Genomic DNA, 18,236 nt, shown 5'->3' on the forward strand with positions numbered 1-18,236 from the left:
ATGACATCTTAGATTAGACAAAATATGGTCATTTGGGGAATATACTTTAGAGCCAGCCCGTCAGTTAGGCTCACTTATTCAGTATATGACTTTGAACAAGATTCATACTTAACCTTTCTGTGTGGCAGTTTCTCATCTGAATAATAGAGTAATAGTCTGAACCTCATACAGTTGTTGCAAGGATTCCATGCCCAAATATATTGCAAGTGTTTAAAACAATGCCTGACATTGTAAATGCTAGATGTTCATTATCTATTGTTATTTGTGTTCTCAGTGACCAGCTCAATATCTGCCATAATGGGGCTCAATAAATATCTGATGAATAAATAAAAGAACAAAAGAGCAAACTAACCATAACAGCTGTGGGTGTGTGTGCCCAGCCCTTCCTTCTGAAGGACCCTTTGTACCTTTGGGATCACAATCATGCTCCCAGTCAGTGACCAAGCACAGTGACATCCTAGAGGCTGGCGCTTTCTTCCCAACACAGGGTCGTCCAACAGACACCCTTTGCTCTGGGGCTCCTGAACAGCCCAGTTCAGACTTTCTCAAAGTTGTACTTTGGCTTAAGACTCCCTATCAATCCTTTGCCCTTTGTTCCTTCTTTAACAACTACTCACACTCTATGGTGACCTGGGCCCTCTTGCACTGACTCCTTTCCTTCCTGTTTGTCCTTTGCAGGCTTTTACCCAATAAATCTCTAGCCTGTCTAATTTTCTCACAACCTCTGCTTTCTGGAGGGCCATACTGACTAAAGTAAGCCTCCTAGAGAACACAAGAGTGTCTGCCTGGCCCAGAAAACATTCCCTCACTTCCTGCTTGGACAGTGTGAGGCTGCCAGAGAAGCAGCTCTGAGAGCATAAGGAATATCCCCAGAATAACTTAGACCCATGAAAGTCCTACCTCCGTGTCAACATTTGGCCAAACTGTGCCAGAATTTCTTCAGAGTCTCCCCCAAGCCACATTTGTTTGTATAGAAATCCCTTCATAGACCCCAGGAAGGCTGTCCAAGATCCCACTACTATAAGCAGAGCTCAGCAGGTGATCCTCAGCCAGGGCCATTCCCCTCCTGCCACACAGCTGACCTAGCCATTTCAAGACTCTTTTCCTGGTTCTTTGATCATCATGAACCAAGGCCATGACTGACTTCGGTTGTCAGAGCAGAGCCCCAGGAAGTTCTGCCTTTGAGAGCTTTTCTTGGCCAAGAGTCAAAGAGGCCCAGTTTTGTCTTCTACTACCAAAAATATATTCTGTTTCCTTCAGTTCTGTGCCTAATTCAAGAGTGTAACTAAAAATGCTGGGTAAACACATGCTATTTTTATTTCCACCTCCCATTTGCACACTCTCCTCCTATTCCAAAAGCCTTCAGATTCTGGACTCGCACATCAGCCCAGCTGTTGCAATAGAAAAAATGAAATTAGTCCTTCTGTGGATCAGTTGAACACTTGCTTCTGTAGCCCACCTCTCTTCCCTCAACCTTTCTGCCTCAGTGCCCACTCAGCCAGCTCTCCCAGGGTGAAGAATTTGTGAGAAAAAGTGACTTTGGTTTCTGTCCAAAGAAAGTAATGAGTATTTAGAGACAAATGACATATGGAGGCCTCAAGTATGACTTGCGCTTGGCCATCAAGATTATTATATCTGGATTCCAAGGCAGCCTGTCACCCTTCAAAATTACTTGCCATCTCAAGAAGCCATCTTCATTGTCTCAAGGGCCTAGATAGCTTACAAGTTACTAACACATAGCAAATACTCAGGAAATAATTTTTTTATAGACCATAGATTGGTTTATTTTTAACACCCATCATGTATGAATTCGCAGGGAATAGGTTCCAGTAGCTCAGGCTCCTCTCCATTGGTTCTCACCAAGTGTGCTTCTCTGGGTGGAGCAGGCTGGCGCTTTAGTTGAACCCTTGTCCCTTTCTCTTTGGCTTCCTTCTTTTTCTGGCCATTTTCCTTCACACGTTTTAGGAAGCTATCTCTGCTCTTAGAATGCTTAATATGCTCAATACACACATTAATTCTCTTGGCAAGAATCTTGCCCTTAACTTGTTTGTTTATAACAATGCCAACAGCATGCTGGGTAACATTGTAGACTCTTCCAGTTTTGCCATGGTAACACTTGTGGGACATTCCTTTTTGAACAGTACTCATTCCCTTAATGTCTACAATATCACCTTTCTTGTAGATGCCCATGTATGTTGACAAAGGAACCGCTCCATGTTTTCTAAAAGGCCTAAAGAACACATATTGGATGCCTCTCTTCCCTTTGTGTTCGTAATTCTGGTTAATTACTGGAAGATGGCAATTCCAGCCAAAAGCAGAAAATGATTTTAAAATGCTGAATGAAACTTGCACCATTCTGGTACATAAGATTGCAATATGGACAATCAGTAAGATGGGAAGTCATTGCATTATAAAAATATTCTTTGTTTTTTAAATTGTCAATAATTTATTTTTTCCAAGAGATGTTTGCTATAGGGCATGTACCTGCTGGAGACACAGAGAGAGAAAGAAAGTGAGAAATCACCCCACAGTGGGGATGGCCATGCTACAGTCCCTTCTCCTTCATTCTCTTCTTGAGATTTTGGGCACACATGCACATGTGCCCTATGTGAGCTTCAAGTTGCTGGTCCGGGACTCAAGCTGTAGTTGAGCACGTGGGAGTCCAGAGCCTTACCCACTACACCACCTGCTGGCCCCATCAATAACATTTTAAGTAGCCATATCTCTGAGTACATGCATGAGAGAGTCACTTTACACAAATGTGTATTTTTATAGCCACTTTTGTGAGTTGTTTCTATGGTAAAAAGTGAGGCATTACTGCTCATTGCTTAGCTCTGGCCTAGGAAGGAGGCTGCTCTTCTGCATGTGAGAGCAAGCTGTTACTGGGTGTTGTGGCTGGGGTTGCAGGTTCCAGTGTAATGACAGAGTGGTCCCTGTCTGGATCCGCTGGGCTGCTTTAGTTGAAGGATCTCTGTGGGCCAAGGAATGGCTCTCCCGACTGCAGCACCTCCCGCTATCCCTGAGTTCCAGATCACTATCCATGTAGCACCTGGGACTGGGTCAGTGATCAGGAGAGGGAATTCAAGAGGGATTTGGGAATGGATGTTTCTAGAAAAGGACTTCAGATTTTGAATTAGCTCAGAATGGGAATGCCGTAACAAAGGACCGTAGGCTGAGAGGCTTAAACAACAAATGGTTATTTCTCACAGCTCTAGAGGCTAGAAATCTCATATCAAGGTCCAGCAGGGCTGTTTCTGGGGGCCTCTCTTCCTGGCTGACAGAAGGCTTCCTCCTCACGATGTCTTCCTGTTGCCTTTCTTCTGCACATGTGGAGAGAGCACACAAGCTCTGGTGTGTCTTTCCTTTCTTCTAAGGACACTGGTCCTATCTGATTAGAGCCTACCCTTGTGACTTTATTTAACCTCATTTACCGCATCTCTAGATATATTCGCATTGGGGGTTAGGGTTTCCAGATATGAATTTGGAGGTGGGGGTGGGGGTGCGCAATTCAATTTCTGACAATCTAAAAGGATCATATTCCACATTGGTCTTGTGCTAACTTGGTCTTCCAGAGATTGTCTAGAAAAAGGACTCTCAGCTATGGTTGCATTACAATCACCTGGGAAGGTTTCTTTGCTTGTTTGTTTGTTTAACCCTTAGGCTAGAGCCCCATGCCCAGAGATGCTAATTCAAGTAAGAGGGAGGCCCTGGAATGAGTATAGTCTGAAAGTTCCTCATTGATACTAACAAGCATTCATTGATGATCCCTGCACTGGGCATCTGGTCAACACCTCCCCATGTTTCTTGGGTCTCCTCCAGAAGGAACCAGGCTTCATGAGAAGGATTGTGGGAGAAATGTGTGTATGGTATTGTATTTGGAGAACACTTGTGCACTGTGTATATGTTGTGTAGATATGACATCTTCTCATGCCTGCAAAATGTGCGTTTATGTGTGTATAGTGGGACACATCTGAATGCTTACAAAATCAAAAATAGCATTAGCCTTGAAATAGTTTCCTCATGAGACAACTTCTAGTTTTGAGTGCTGCTTTTTCTTACTGTTTTAAAATATTGATATTACAAACAAATATTTTATGATTCCATTCACATGAGGTACCTAGAATAGTCAAATTCATAGAGGCAGAAAGTTAGAATAGTGTTACCAAGGACTGGGGTGAGTGGAAAGAAATGGGAGTTGTTTAGTAGGTACAGAATAGCATTTGGGATGATGGAAAAGTTCTGGAGATGTAGAAGAGATGGTTGCACACAATGGGGATATACTCAGTACTAGAACTATACTGTCAAAAATGGTTAAAATAGTTTCTAAAAGTCACTACTAAAATATATCTTTTTGGGCAACATTTAAGATTCCAAGTTTACCAAGTTTCCATAATACATATAGCATTGTACAGGAAGCAAATTGTTCCCTTCTTGCATTATGAACATCAGAAATAATCTCAGCTATTTGCTTGTGCTATCTATACCATGCTCCAACATCTTGATATCTCCACTTGTAAACTATTTCACAGAAGTCCCTGAGAATTTCCAGATAGCTACTCATGAGAATCTCTACCTATATTCCATCCCCTGAAACCCTCTTGGTCTTACAGCTATTTCTAAACTGTCCATAAATTCACAGGCACTTTGACATTCATAAGCCTCATTCATTCACCACTACAGCCTGCTCTGAGGGGGTGTGAATGGGTTCATGTGTAGGAAAAAGGAGGGTAGCGAGGTGGGAGTTTAAGAGGCCTTTGATGATACTGTAAGTGAACACAGAGAATGAATGATATGATTTCCTTTAATTCAGATTTGGTCCAATGGGCAGCACTTAAACTGTCATTTACGTGACTGAGATGAATTAGGTATTTCATTTATTCATTCTTCAAAAATAATTATAGAGGAACCACTCTAAGTCAAGACTTTTGTCATAGTGGCATCGAGAAGGATTCTGAGAAATCCCAGAATCAAGCAAGTACAAACAGTAGAACGTGAGAAGAGCCATATGCAAGGTACAAACATCCACTCTTCTGGTTGCAAGGGGCAGAAATGCTCTGTGCTCTAAGTTAAAGAAAACATGTATTGGTTCACAAGCTAGAAAATCCCAGAGCAGGGTCATAGCCCAGTGGTTAAGGGAGCCAAATCCCACATGGTTAACCATGGTTTGCCTCTGCAGCTTTTAAAACACACCAGGCACATGTATTTGTGTATGCCTAAAGTCCTGACAAAATGGAGACGTGGAAAAGAGACTGCAGCTTTAACATGTCTCATCGTGGGGTGCTTTCTCCCTCTCCTTTCTGTCTCTCTAAATAACACATGTGACATCTAGCAATTAAAAAAAAAAAAAAAAAGTCAAGCGGAAGGCTGCCTTCAGACATACTGGATCCAGGTACCCAGCGTCTTCAAAATTTTGTTCATCTGACTTTGTCATCCTCTTTCTGGGAAAGATTTGTCTCTTATGATAACCTGAACACTTTAAACTTACTACCTAGTAGTTTAGCAAATTCCGTATAAATAAAGCTCCTTTCTAAGAGTTTCAACTAAAATTTTAGTAGTGAATCTCACTGGGTAAAGTGCCCAACTGTATAATTGGGTGGGAGGGCAAAGAAAAACAGATTTGTTCTATCCAGAATATATAGTCTGGTCAGGGGCCCAGGGAGATGGTTCCCAACGAGAAATCTGACTGTTATTATCAAAAGAGAAAATGAATCCTGGCCAGAGAAGCTGTTTTTCTCACCACAGGGTGGAAGTTTAGATCAGACCAGGTCTGATTTTCTGGAGGAAATCAGAGAAAGCTTTCTAGAGAGACCAATATTTAAACTGGTCTTTAAGATTTAAAGAATATATAGGATCTGACGGTGGTAGGATGAGAGGATTAATAGTACTGACAGCATGAGTATGGATACGAAACATGATTTTACATGAAAATGTTTTTGTGTGATCAGCCATTATCAGGTGATGGCAGCTGGTCTAGAGAAGATAATGCGGACTTGAGAGAGTCCACTTTTGTCCACCTCGGCAGACTCGCCTCAATACTTAGTCTTTTAGTAATGACGATGTAACTTCCTGAAAATAAGCAGGGCAAGCAATAGTATAATTTCAAGTGACCTAAATGTCACATCACAGTCACTCCTTGGTGAAAATATACAAGTAAAATATCTGTAGAGCTACGGAGAAAATTGGACATTCCTCGGTTTGGGGTATAATTTGTGAAGTACATTTGTTTTTGGTGCTTTTGGATCTTTGTTTTGTAATGTGAGGTAAGATAGGAGCTAAGCTTATCCATTTTTAAGCTTTTAATGTGACCAATGTAAAAAGATAGAAAAAATAGTTTAAAACACTGTATACTACTATATAAGAAAGCAATATGGAGGTCTTGAAAATAGAGTTTGGGAACTTTACTTTTTTATTATATACTTTTTTTTTAAAAAAAGTGGGGCCAGTGGGTGGCATGGTGGTTGAGGTCCCTCGCGGCTGACCATAGTCAGAGTTTAGATCTGGTGACTAGCTTTCCTACGTTCTCACTCTGGTGAGCACAAATGCCCTATACAAAATAAAAAATAATTTAAATCTTTTTAAAAAAATGTTTATAACATGTGTTATAGTTTGGATAATTGTTCCCCAAAGTTTCATGTTTTAGAACATGGTGTGGGGAGGTGGTGAGGCCTTATGGTCAGTGATTGGTTCATGGTGATTGCATCATGGAAGTAAAACTCTTAATTGATTAATGATGACTTGCAAGACCCAGTGATTTCTAGATATCATGAGAAGGGATTAGTTCTCACAAGAGCTGGATTGCTATAAAAGAAAGCGGCCCACAGCTTTAAATTTTCCTGCCACCAGAATCATGACTTCTGCAAATAAACCTCTGTTCTCTTAGATTCACCCAGTCTTAGATATTTTAGTTAGCAACACAATAGTGTAGTAAGATATTAATTAATGATAACAGAGGACTAGTTCAGAAAAACACAACCCAGGCCACCCTATGGCCTAGTGGTTGAAGAAGCAAAGTCCCCACATGACTGAGTACAGTTCAAATCCTGGTCCTGATGGCTTGAAAAACACACCAGGCATGTACATGTATATGCCCTAAATTCCAACAGGATAGAGAAATGGCAGAAAAGAAATTGTGGCATGACCATTAAAGGTACTTTCTCCCTCTCCCTCACCCCTGTCTCTCACTCTCTCTGGCAAGCACAAAAGTCCTCTGGCAATTTAAAAATAAAAAAGAAAAACACAACCCCATGGCCTGCTTCAGCACTCATTGTACAACTATTCTTTCACAGTTGAGTTCTTCTTCATGGTTAAAATTTCTGAGAGGCTGTGTAATGTTGAATGCTCCCAAGGCTCAATTTAGGAGCCAAACTTAGAAATGCTCTCACATTTCCAAGTTTGTCTTATTTCAAATTCCTGAGGTACTTACCTGGAACACCTCAACCCACGATTATCTGAGCAGCAGTAAGTTTTTAATTTTGTTGTATACCCCTCCTCTTGAACTAATTCAGCATAGAAGGCAATTTTGATGAACAATGGATAACTATTATTATTCAGCTCTCCCCCTCAAAAAATGAAAAGAACCAAAAAGCAGAGCCAATAAGATCACAAAAACAACCACAGTCAATGTTTATTCTTATTTTCTTTCACTTCCATGCTTTATTATTTTCCTCCACACGTTAAATATGTAATATCCAAAATTTTATTAATATACAAGTAAAGCACGTGCAGGATGTAAGCGTGGTAGCTAGTGAGTAAACTGGTCAGTTGGGTGGTTCCTGTGTAAGGGCTAATGAAGTGCTCTGCAGGAACAGAGCGACTGTAGTTGGATACCTTCTGTGAATCTGTGCCCCTCCCAGGTTAAGGAATCTCAGCCAAAGCCACCTTGGATTACAAAAGGTTAATAACACCAAAGAGTTTCTTTCTGTTTCAGCTAAGGGCCAAGGCTGCTTTTCCCCCCAAGACCTCACTTTGTTGTTTTCTCTGACAAATATTCTCAAGTCAGTAAAATAGCAAAGGCAGTATGGATGAAGGAGGCATAGGATGGAACGAAAAAAGCATAAATGATATCCAAGAAATTTTATGGTGGACAGCTGATAAATCTTCTTGAGGAAGATAAAATGTACAGAATAGTTCATTTTAATTAGTTCATCTTTTCCCAAAAGGGAAAAACACATACATTTTTGGTTCAGGATACGTAGCTAAGGCTTCTGCAGAGGCAGGGGGAGGTGAATGCCATGGGGAAATGGAAAATATCTGTAATGTCTGTAAACATATGAAATATCTAAGAAGTAAAATATTAAAGGGCAAGGGGGAATATCTAAAAATTTATAGTACACACATTGGATGAAAAGTAAAATTATGGGATTAAACAGTTGTTATTGAAATAGCACTGGTATATAAACTCAAACATTCCTTTTCAAATTCAGCTTCTCAGAGGACTGACTTCAGATGCCTGAGCATTTTCAACATTATCTTTGCCTTTATCCTTCTTTATGCGTATAAACACAATTGCTAAAATTATGCCTAAAAGAGAAAACACAGGGTCAAATGGATAGAATCTTAAAATGCACCATCATGTTCATTTACAAAACAGCATCCTAGTAGGAAAAATGACTTGTGTATCTTTATTTTTGTTGTGGCTCAATAAAGTTTGGTTGTCTTCGTGAAAAACAGACTTCAGGCTCTGACTTTCTTAGATCAGTAAGCTTATCACTTATCCCGTTGTCACTAAGTGTGTATCAGCTTTCAAATCATACCTAAACTGGGGGCTGTCACTGAATCTCCATCATGGAATGTAGGAACGTGAGGGTATAAGCATCTGACAAATGTTCCTGAGCTTTGTCCATACTTGATAAATATTAATTCTGGTTCTTCTTCCCCTTCTCTAGAGGATGCATTCAAATAAGAACAACCAGAAAGTTGTTACCTGGTCTGTTCACTTACCTAAAGTCAACTTTCATTGTGTCTACACACAATTATACTTTGGTTGTGTCCATAAATAAATATACAAATACTTGTTTCAGTGTCTTCCTCATGGCTTCAACCTATGTTGTTGAGAGTCCTTGTGTAGACTACCTAAGCTTTCTGGTTTCTCTCATCTCGAGCGTGGTGGCGCCAGCCCTATGGCAAAAACCTATGGAGGCTGGTTTCTCTCATCTCTAAACATCTACAAGATTACATTGTGCATCTTAGCACTAAATATGTGCTATCAATTAAAGCCCATTATGAAAAAAAGTTATTTTAAGGGAATTAATCTGTCAAGAAGAATCATGGTAGGAAAGACTAGCTGCTCAGAAACTCATTAAGAATCTTATAGTAATCCTATTTTATTTGAAAGAGTAAAGGTATGAAACTGAAAAATATTATTACTTCTATTTATATACACAGTAGTCTCCCCTTATCCATAAGGGATATGTCCCAAGACTGTGTGTGTGTGTGTGTGTGTGTGTGTATATATTATATATGTATTATATATTATATATAATCTGTTATATATTTTATGTAATATATGCTATATATGTATATATTATATATGTGTATTATGTGTATATATTATATATGTATACACTCATACATTATATATATAATATATATATATACACATACTGTGCCTTTCTTTATGATAAAGTTCAATTTATAAACTAGGAACAATAAGATTAATAACTAATATAATAATGATAACAGTATAGTGTAATAAAAGTCCAGTTGATCTGCCAAGACAGTTGCTAAATGACTAGTAGATAGGTAGCATATACAATGAGGATATGCAGGACAAAGAGATAATTCACATCCTGTGCAGGATAGGGCAGGACACTGCAAACTTTTGGTGTGCTACACAGAGTGGCATACAATTTAAAACTTACGAATTATTTATTCCTAGAATTTTTTATTTAATAATTTTGGACTGTGGATGACTACAGATAACCAAAACTGCCGAAAAGGAGTAACTACTGTATTCCCAAACTTACCTAGTCTTTACTTAGGAGATGAATATAGTCAAAAATTCTTTTAAAGTGGGATGGCAGATAGAATAAGAAAAGGAATTGAGGTAGAAGGGAGCTTGGTAACTGAACGGGACCTCAAAAAGTCAGTGTAATTGGTATGAAAAGTGCACAACAGACAGGGGTTCTTGGGGCAAAATGATGGCCACCATATACACATTAGGGTGGATAGTGGCACCTACCATGTCACAAGAAGGGTACAAGAAAATAATATCCCTTGTAAATTCATGAATTAGAGTCCAATATGACAGGCTGGATTGTAGGAGAAAAGACCAGATACAGAGAAATGGTGAAGATTAATTGAGATAATCCTAGCCTTTCTTTTAAAAGAGAAAGGAGATGAAACTACATAAACCTCATCACTTAGATATACATGAATTAATAAGATACTATTATTAACTTGTGTTAAGGAGAACAGTTGAAAGAAGGTAACTACTATAGTAGGCACTGAGTTGTTTGCCAAAAGAGAGACAGACAGACCAAATGAGGAACTCTGCTCTCTGGCCAGGCTGAAGGTCAAGGCAGATGTAGATCATTGGCTATTGCTTAGGTTGCCATTTGAGCAGCTCCCAGACCAGCCTATGAAGACAGGCCTCTGAGTTGAGCTCATGTTTCTGAGGCTCAGGATAGGAAACCTTGGATCTGAGACACTATACTCACCAATGAGCAGAAGTGTGGACAGGAGTATACCAACTGCCATGCCCACAGTGGGCATCCCAGTCTGAGGCTGTACTGGCCGGAAACACCTTCCTTCTACACATGTGCAGAAAGTAACTGAAAAGAAGAATAGGATTTGGTTAGATGAATTTCCAAGTGAGCAATTATAGAATCCATATCAAAGACAAGAGTTCCCTCAAACTGCCCATTGGTGACCCTAAGTCATCCTTCGTAAAATATTTACCTGGCAGAGAAACAGTCCCTTCCAAAGGTGGCTGGCCCCCATCACCGATGCGGATCAAGACAGTGTAATTTCTCTCCTCAAAGTTTGTGTGCTTGGTGGAGAGTTTGGCATGGGTACCTGTCAGACCAGGAAAAAAAAATTGCAAATAATGTAAAAACATGACTCTAGGCCCCTGGATCAACAGGAATAAAGTTCATCTTTGTATCACAGACTAAGCTAGACTAGGAAATGATTCAATATGAGTTAAAGTACCAAAATTATCACCTCCATTATCTCACATGTGTCTTCTCATAATGTTAGAAAGGGCTAAAGCATCCTTTAAATTTTCAACACATGATCTCTCTGTAGAAATGAACACTAAATATGGTCATTTTTCATTATTTCTGGTAGTTATAGTCTATAAAGTTGCCCCAAACACTGGTCTAGTGAATACTGAACCATTGCATATAAGGAAATACAGTGTTGGGTCCCCACCAGCCTTTATCACATTTTCATTAACTGATCGATACATAATTTTGTGTTCTGTGTGCTTTTGTCTAAAGATGCCTTACTTAATCTATATTATTGGCTCATTAATATTTGTATTTAATACTCAGACCTTTACTTCATTTTTATGTTATCGCCAGAAGAAGACAATATAAAACAATTTGTTCTTGTTCTATTTTGATTAAGGCAGAAACCTAGACAATTAGAGACTGTTTTTTCTTTACTAATTAGGCATTTGTGCTATACATTCTTCTCTTAGTGATACTTTAGCTGCTCCATGAAGTTTGATATATTGTGTTTTCATTTTCATTTAGTTCAAAATACATTATAATTTCCTTTATATTTCTTTCATAACCCAGGAGTTACTTAGAAGTGTATTAGTTCATTTTCAAATATTTAGAGACTCTTTCTTATATTTTCTGGTTTCTAATTTAATTCTATCATGACCAGAGAACATTTGACTAGAATACTTTTAAGTTTATTTAGACTGTTTTTTTTTCTTTAAGTAGTTTAAAAGTATTTCTCTACTGCATTCTGGTTTGTGTTAGTTCTTCTTTGTTCCCTTGAGTTCAATTTGTCTCTTTTTTTTCTTGGATATAAATAAAGGAAATCAACAGAGTTCTAACTAGATACATAATGGGGGAAAACTAATAATTTATAAAAATTTAAAATGTGATACCACAGATACTAAAAATAAAATAGTATTATGCATAATTGTCTGTCAAAAAATTAGACCAATTTCTTGAAAGAGACAATACTGAATCATTGGTTATAAGGGAAATACAGTGTTGGGTTCCCACCAGCCTTTATCACAAGCTCAACTAAGAAGAAATATATAATTTGAATAGGATTATACTTATTTAAAAAGTTGAACTTATAGCTAAAACTTCTCATTAAAAACAAAACAAAACAAAAAACTGAGGCCCAGATTGTTTTACTGGTAAATTCTCCCAAACTTAAGGAAAAATTTATAACATTCTTATTCAAACGGGCAGGTAATTGAAGAGTTGGAACACTTCCTAACTCATTCTATAAGGCCAGCATTACTGATACCCAAACAAAGATATTATAAGAAAAAAATGTAGACAAATATCTAATGAATATAGATGCAAAAATTTCTAAAATCATAGCAAATTCAACAATATATAAAAATGATATTTCATCATCATGTAGGCTTTCTCATAGAAATAGAAGTTTGGTTTAAGATTCAAAAGTAGACTGGTACAGTTCACCAACTAACAGACAAAAAAAAAAAAAAATAGGACCAGTCAGGTGGCATGATGGTCAAGGTAACTGGACCCCAGGTAGCTCACTGTGCAGTTTGAGTCCCAAACCTGGTGGCTTGTAAAACACACCAGGGGGGTGTGTGTATATATGCCCAAAATCCAAAGAAAAGAGTGCAGGAGAAGACCAGCAGTTGGCATAATGGCTATGTTGCTGGACTCCCATGTAGTCAACCATTGTTCAAGACTCAGTGGCTTAAATTCATGCTAGGCGTGTGTGCATGCGTGCTCAAGATCCCAAGAGGAGAATGGAGAAGAAGGGATTACAGCATGGCCATCCCCCCTAGGGGGCAATTTCTTGCTTTCTCTCTCTGTCTCTCTCTGTCTTTCTGGTAAGTACATGCACCCTATAGCAAAAACCTCCCCAAAAGAAAATATTTTTTAACATCCATTTTTAATTAATAAAAGGAAAACAAAACTCTCAGCAAATTAGGAATATATAATAAAATCTTCTGTCTCATAGAAACCACCTAAGACTAAATGCTTTCTTTGTAAGATCAGGAACAATTCAAGTATTTCTGTTCTTACTACCTCTGTTCAACATTACACTGACAGTTTTAGCCAGTAATAAGGCAAGATAAACAAGAGGTATGCAGATTAGAAAGGAAGAAATAAAATTCATTATTCATACAATATATGACTGTCTATGGACCTAAAACAAAATGCAAGATTTAACAAGTGAGTTCAGCAAATAGCAGGATATAAGATCAATGTCCAAAACTCAAATATATCCCTATATCCTAGAATATTGAAAGTTTAAAATATCGACCATCAGAAAAGGCATGACGTATTTTTCTATGCAAAAATGCATCATGATTTTTCTGACAACACAATAACATCAAGGGCCAGCCCTTGATCAGTGCTTATGAAAGTAGGGTCCCTCATAACCAATTGTGCAGCTCAAACACCAACTCTGGCAACCTGAAAAAACACAGTAGATTCATGCACATGTGTGCCCCAAATCCTAAGAGGATGAGATGGAAAGGAAGGGATTGCAACATGACCACACCCTATGGGTGCTTTTCCCCTCTCCTTCTGTTTCTCTCTAGGTAGCACACATACACATACCCTCCCTCTGGCAAAGACAAAACAAAAACAAACAAAAAAGATAAAAAATATGAAATGCTTAGGGAAATTTTTGCAAGAATTATATTCTAGAAGCTAAAACACATTACTAAGAGAAATTAAGGAAACCTAAACAGGTGAGGACATATACTATGTTCATGAACTTTGTGAGACTTAATTTTAGGATGTCTATTTTCCCCAAAAACCCCTTACATTTTGATATAATTTAATCAAAATCCCAACAGTAGAAATGGACCAGCTACATTCTAAAGTTTATACAGAAATCTAAAGACCTAGAATAGATCATTTTGAAAAGCATCAAAACAAACAAAAAAAATTGTACTCCCTAATCTCGAATCTTATCATAGAACTACAGTAACCAAGATAATGTGTTATTGGTATAATGATGGTCAGAATGGTGAAACATAAAAAGTTCAGATATAGACCCCTGAAAATATAATTAACTTATTTTTGCCAAAACTGCCAAGACAATTCAATGTAAAAGGATGTCTTAAATAAATAGCAATTAGATAGCCATCTTAATCGATAAACTTTGATTTTTTTCCATATACACTACCCCCAAAAAAGAGAATCATATAACTAAATGTGAAACCTAAACCAATAAAGTTTGGGAGAAGTAAAAAGTTTCAGTGACCTACAGTATGGCCAAAATTTCTTAAATACTATATGTTATTTATTAAAAATCATGAATTATACAAGAAAAAAGTTAAGTCAAACTTCATCAAAATGTTTAAGTCTGCCATTCAAAATACCATGTTATAACATAAAAATGAAAACCATATGCTGGGAAAAAATGTTTACAAAAGATAAATCTAACAAAGTATGTATCTACTATACACAAGAATGCTTACAATTCAACACTGGAAGCCAAACAGACCAATTTTGTAAAGTGTGTACAAGATCTAGCTAGGCATTTCACCAGTGAAAATACACAAGGGGCCTTTAAAGCATTCATTGAGCAAGTAGAACTCTCAACTGGTGGGAATGTAAGGTGATAAAAACAATTTGGGACCTTTCTGGTGGTGATGACCTCCCCACGAGACCATGCCTCTCACAAAGGAGCTCCTTCATCTCTCTTTGAAAGGGAAGAGTAAATACAAGAAGTGCCTGGTGCAGAGCCCAGAGTCCTACTTCATGGATGTGAAATGCCCAGGATGCTATAAAATCACCACAGTCTTAAGCCATGCACAAACGGTTCTTTTCTGAATTGGCTGTTCCACTGTTCTCTGTCAGCCTACATGAAGAAAAGTGAGGCTTAAAGAAGGATGTTCCTTCAGGAGGAAGCAGCACTAAATGCATCCAGATTCAAGATGAGTGGTAAACCATGCCAATAAACACATTTTGGATATTTTTTTTAAAAAAAATGGGGTAAACATTTTCTTTTCTTTTTTTAAAAAAAATTTTTATTTAACTTTATTTATTTATTTATTTATTTATTTATTTATATTTGACCAGAGAGGGACAGAGAGAGAGAGGGAAAGTGAGAAAGCAAGCCACCAGGTCTGGCACTCAAACCATGATCAGCCATGTGGGAGTCCAGTGCCCTTAACCACCATGTCACCTGCTGGCCCCATAAATTTATTTAATTTATTATTATTATTGTTATTATTAAGTTTATTATAGGACATATGTGCTCACCAGAGAGAAACAGAGAGAAAGGGAAAGTGAGAAAGCAAGCCACCAGTCTGGGACTGGAACCATGATTGACCATAAGTCCAGTGCCTTAACCACCATGCCACCTGCTGGTCCCATGGGAAACATTTTCTTAAAAACTTAACTATTGATACATACCTACCGTATGATCCAGCTGTTTCACTTTGTACTTAAGCAAGAAAAATGAAAGCAAGATTCCCTAAAAGATACATGTTTGCTAACATTCATAGCTGTTTAATTTGCGAGAGCAAACATTGGAAATGACAAACAAGTGAGTGAATCACAATTTTTGATATAATCATATAACAATACTACTCTGCAATAAAAAGGAATGGCATATAAGTAATTATGCTAAGTGAAAGAAATCAGACAAAAAAGATATAAATACTATATTAGTCTATTTAGATAAAATTATTAAAAAATGAAAACTAATTTAAAGTGACAGAAAGCAGATCAGTGGTTACCTAGGGGTCTGGAAGCAGGCATTAAAAAAGAAAAACTTGGGACAGTGGAAATGTTCATTATTATGATTGGACTGATGACTGTATTTACATATATCAATTCTTATTAAATTGTACACTTTAAATATATGCAATTTATTTATATCTCAATTATATTTTAATGAGTTTTTTTGTTTGTTTGTTTGTTTTTAATGCAGTAAAATGCTTCCCAGCTCTTACGGAAAATTTTGCTCAGATTGTCCAACTATCCATCTAAACATAGGAGGATGCTGTGGTAATTTGCCCTCCTCCAAAGTTGGGGGTTTCTGTCCTCTCTCAAGACCTCCCCATGTGAGTTTTCAGAGCATGAACTTCCTTTCTGGAATGTGGAAGAAGTTCTATATTGAGTACTGCAAACCTACCAAGAAAAAAACAAAAAACTAATTTCACTATCTGTCAGTGTTTTTCTCAATGTATTTCTCAGTGTTTTACTCACCATTGATTTTGGAAACTTCCCAGTTATTTTTTAAACTTTCACTCCCAAGGGAAAATGTGAAGTGGTGACCTCGTAATGGCTTCTGATCATCATCTGTGGCCTCAAAAATAAGACTTCCAGGTTTACTGAGGGGATAGCAGAAGAACAATCCTGTGTACTCCTTGACCAGCCGTGGGGGATTGTCATTCACATCCGTAAGGGTCAGGTGGAAATGTGCAGTAGAGCTCAAGGAGGACCCACCTACGGAAATCCAATAATTAAAATATGATATCAGCTTACTCATTTTCCTATGAATAAGAAAGTATAGCTCTCTTTCTTTAAAAAAGCAAAAATTAAAGAAGTTAGATACACTGAGGCAGTAGAAAGATGTGCTTTTACATCAAAGACCTTGGCTTATCTCATTCTAGTTAAAAAGTCTTAATGATAATAATAACAACCAAGATCAGTATGATAACATTTTATGTACATTATTTCAAACAATCCTGTACGCATTTCCAGGTGAGCAGACTGAGGCTCAGAGAAGGTGTGTGACTTGCTCCAAGTTACACAGCTAGTGAATGGTAGAGAGGTTTCCAGTCTAGAGATCTAACCAGTACCCACGTCCTCAACTGCTCCTCACCACTCGCTTAGGTATGTTAGTCCAGTTTTCTAAGCCTTATTTTTTGAACTCTAAAATACCTGGCTTTGTGAGAATCCTACATGAGTGAAAGTTCTAGAAAATGCTAAAGGCTGCACAAACGTTTTTTACTATGCTATGGAGGAAAAAATCCTGGACTCTCTAACATAACCAATTGGTAGTTGTTTGATTTTGGACAACATACTTAATTTCTCAGTGCCTTGGTTTCCTCGTCAATAAGATAAAGTCAATAACAGTACCTATTCCGTAGTATTATGTGAGGAAGGAGTAAGTTAGTCCAGTAAGGGCTTATTGTGGTGTTGTGTGGGCAATGTAAATGCTATCTTTTTCCCCTGACATCAGTGACAGACGCTGTTTCTACAGTTTCTCACTCTGACCTGCTTTGATTCCAGTAAACCCTGCTTTCTTGCTCTGGCTTCAATTCCAGGAAACCCTGTTTTCTTTCTTGTCTTCTCAACTGTGTTCTCTGTTTCAGACTACACTTAATGAAAAAAGAAAGCCACTCTGCTCCCAAAATCATGAGGCAGAGACAGAATGCTTGTCCCTGACCTGCCTTGGCAAAGTCCGTCCACCCACACAGCCATTCCAAAACTGCCACACAGTGCTATCTTTCTACCCTCTGAGCTTTAACTTTACTGTAGCGCTTTCGTTTTTCTTAATCTTTTTATATGCAGGGGCCATTTTGTTGTTGCTTATAAGTCAGAGGTCACATGTGCTCTACAGAGGGGGAAAAAAGCACCCCTCAATGGGGCATGATCACATCACAACACTTCTCCATTTCTCTACCTGTTGGGATTTGGGGCATGCACACGCATCAGCCCGGCATGTCTTTCAAGCTGCTGGGTCCAGGATTTGAACTGCACAGTCAACTATGTGGGATCTGACTCCCTTAACCACTAGACCAGAGAACTTGCCTCCAGGGACCATTTTTGGTTGATTCCCTTCTTTGTCCCCATTTTAGCTCCTAAACCTGGGCCTCACATTTTGAAAGTTTACTTTTTGTTGCAAAACTATTTATTTTGTAATAATTTGTTCAATTCTTCTTTTTGGGTAAGTCAAGCAGATATACTTACTAGCTAATTAGAATTTCTGATCCCAAGTTCAACAGAAATTCTACTATAAATTAGAAAATTCTGTTTAAATGCAAAGAAACCAGCAATAACACTGGTAAGTAAATCTATTCCTGTGAGCTTAGTTTTAGTTTTAGTTTTTAAAATTCCCTGAAGTTCCTTGTTTGGAGCCAGAAGGATATATAT

General features: G+C 38.0%; 1 protein-coding gene and 1 pseudogene across 1 annotated transcript in view; both read right to left on the reverse strand.

Annotated features, from left to right (window-relative positions):
- Positions 1-1,788: 1,788 nt before the first annotated feature.
- On the reverse strand, positions 1,789-2,355 carry LOC106736312 (60S ribosomal protein L21 pseudogene; annotated as a pseudogene).
- Positions 2,356-7,726: 5,371 nt separating this feature from the next.
- CDH17 (cadherin 17) overlaps positions 7,727-18,236 on the reverse strand; it is an 85,734-nt gene continuing 75,224 nt past the window's right edge. The window contains exons 15-18 of the mRNA XM_006161285.2: positions 16,344-16,583; positions 10,900-11,016; positions 10,659-10,772; positions 7,727-8,520 (exon numbers count right to left, since the gene is read on the reverse strand). Coding sequence (XP_006161347.1) covers positions 8,420-8,520; positions 10,659-10,772; positions 10,900-11,016; positions 16,344-16,583 — 572 coding nt within the window. The 3' untranslated portion in view covers positions 7,727-8,419. The remainder of the gene's footprint in view (positions 8,521-10,658; positions 10,773-10,899; positions 11,017-16,343; positions 16,584-18,236) is intronic.

Source organism: Tupaia chinensis, unplaced genomic scaffold, assembly GCF_000334495.1.
Source record: "Tupaia chinensis unplaced genomic scaffold, TupChi_1.0 Scaffold138407_1, whole genome shotgun sequence".
Taxonomy (NCBI): domain Eukaryota; kingdom Metazoa; phylum Chordata; class Mammalia; order Scandentia; family Tupaiidae; genus Tupaia; species Tupaia belangeri.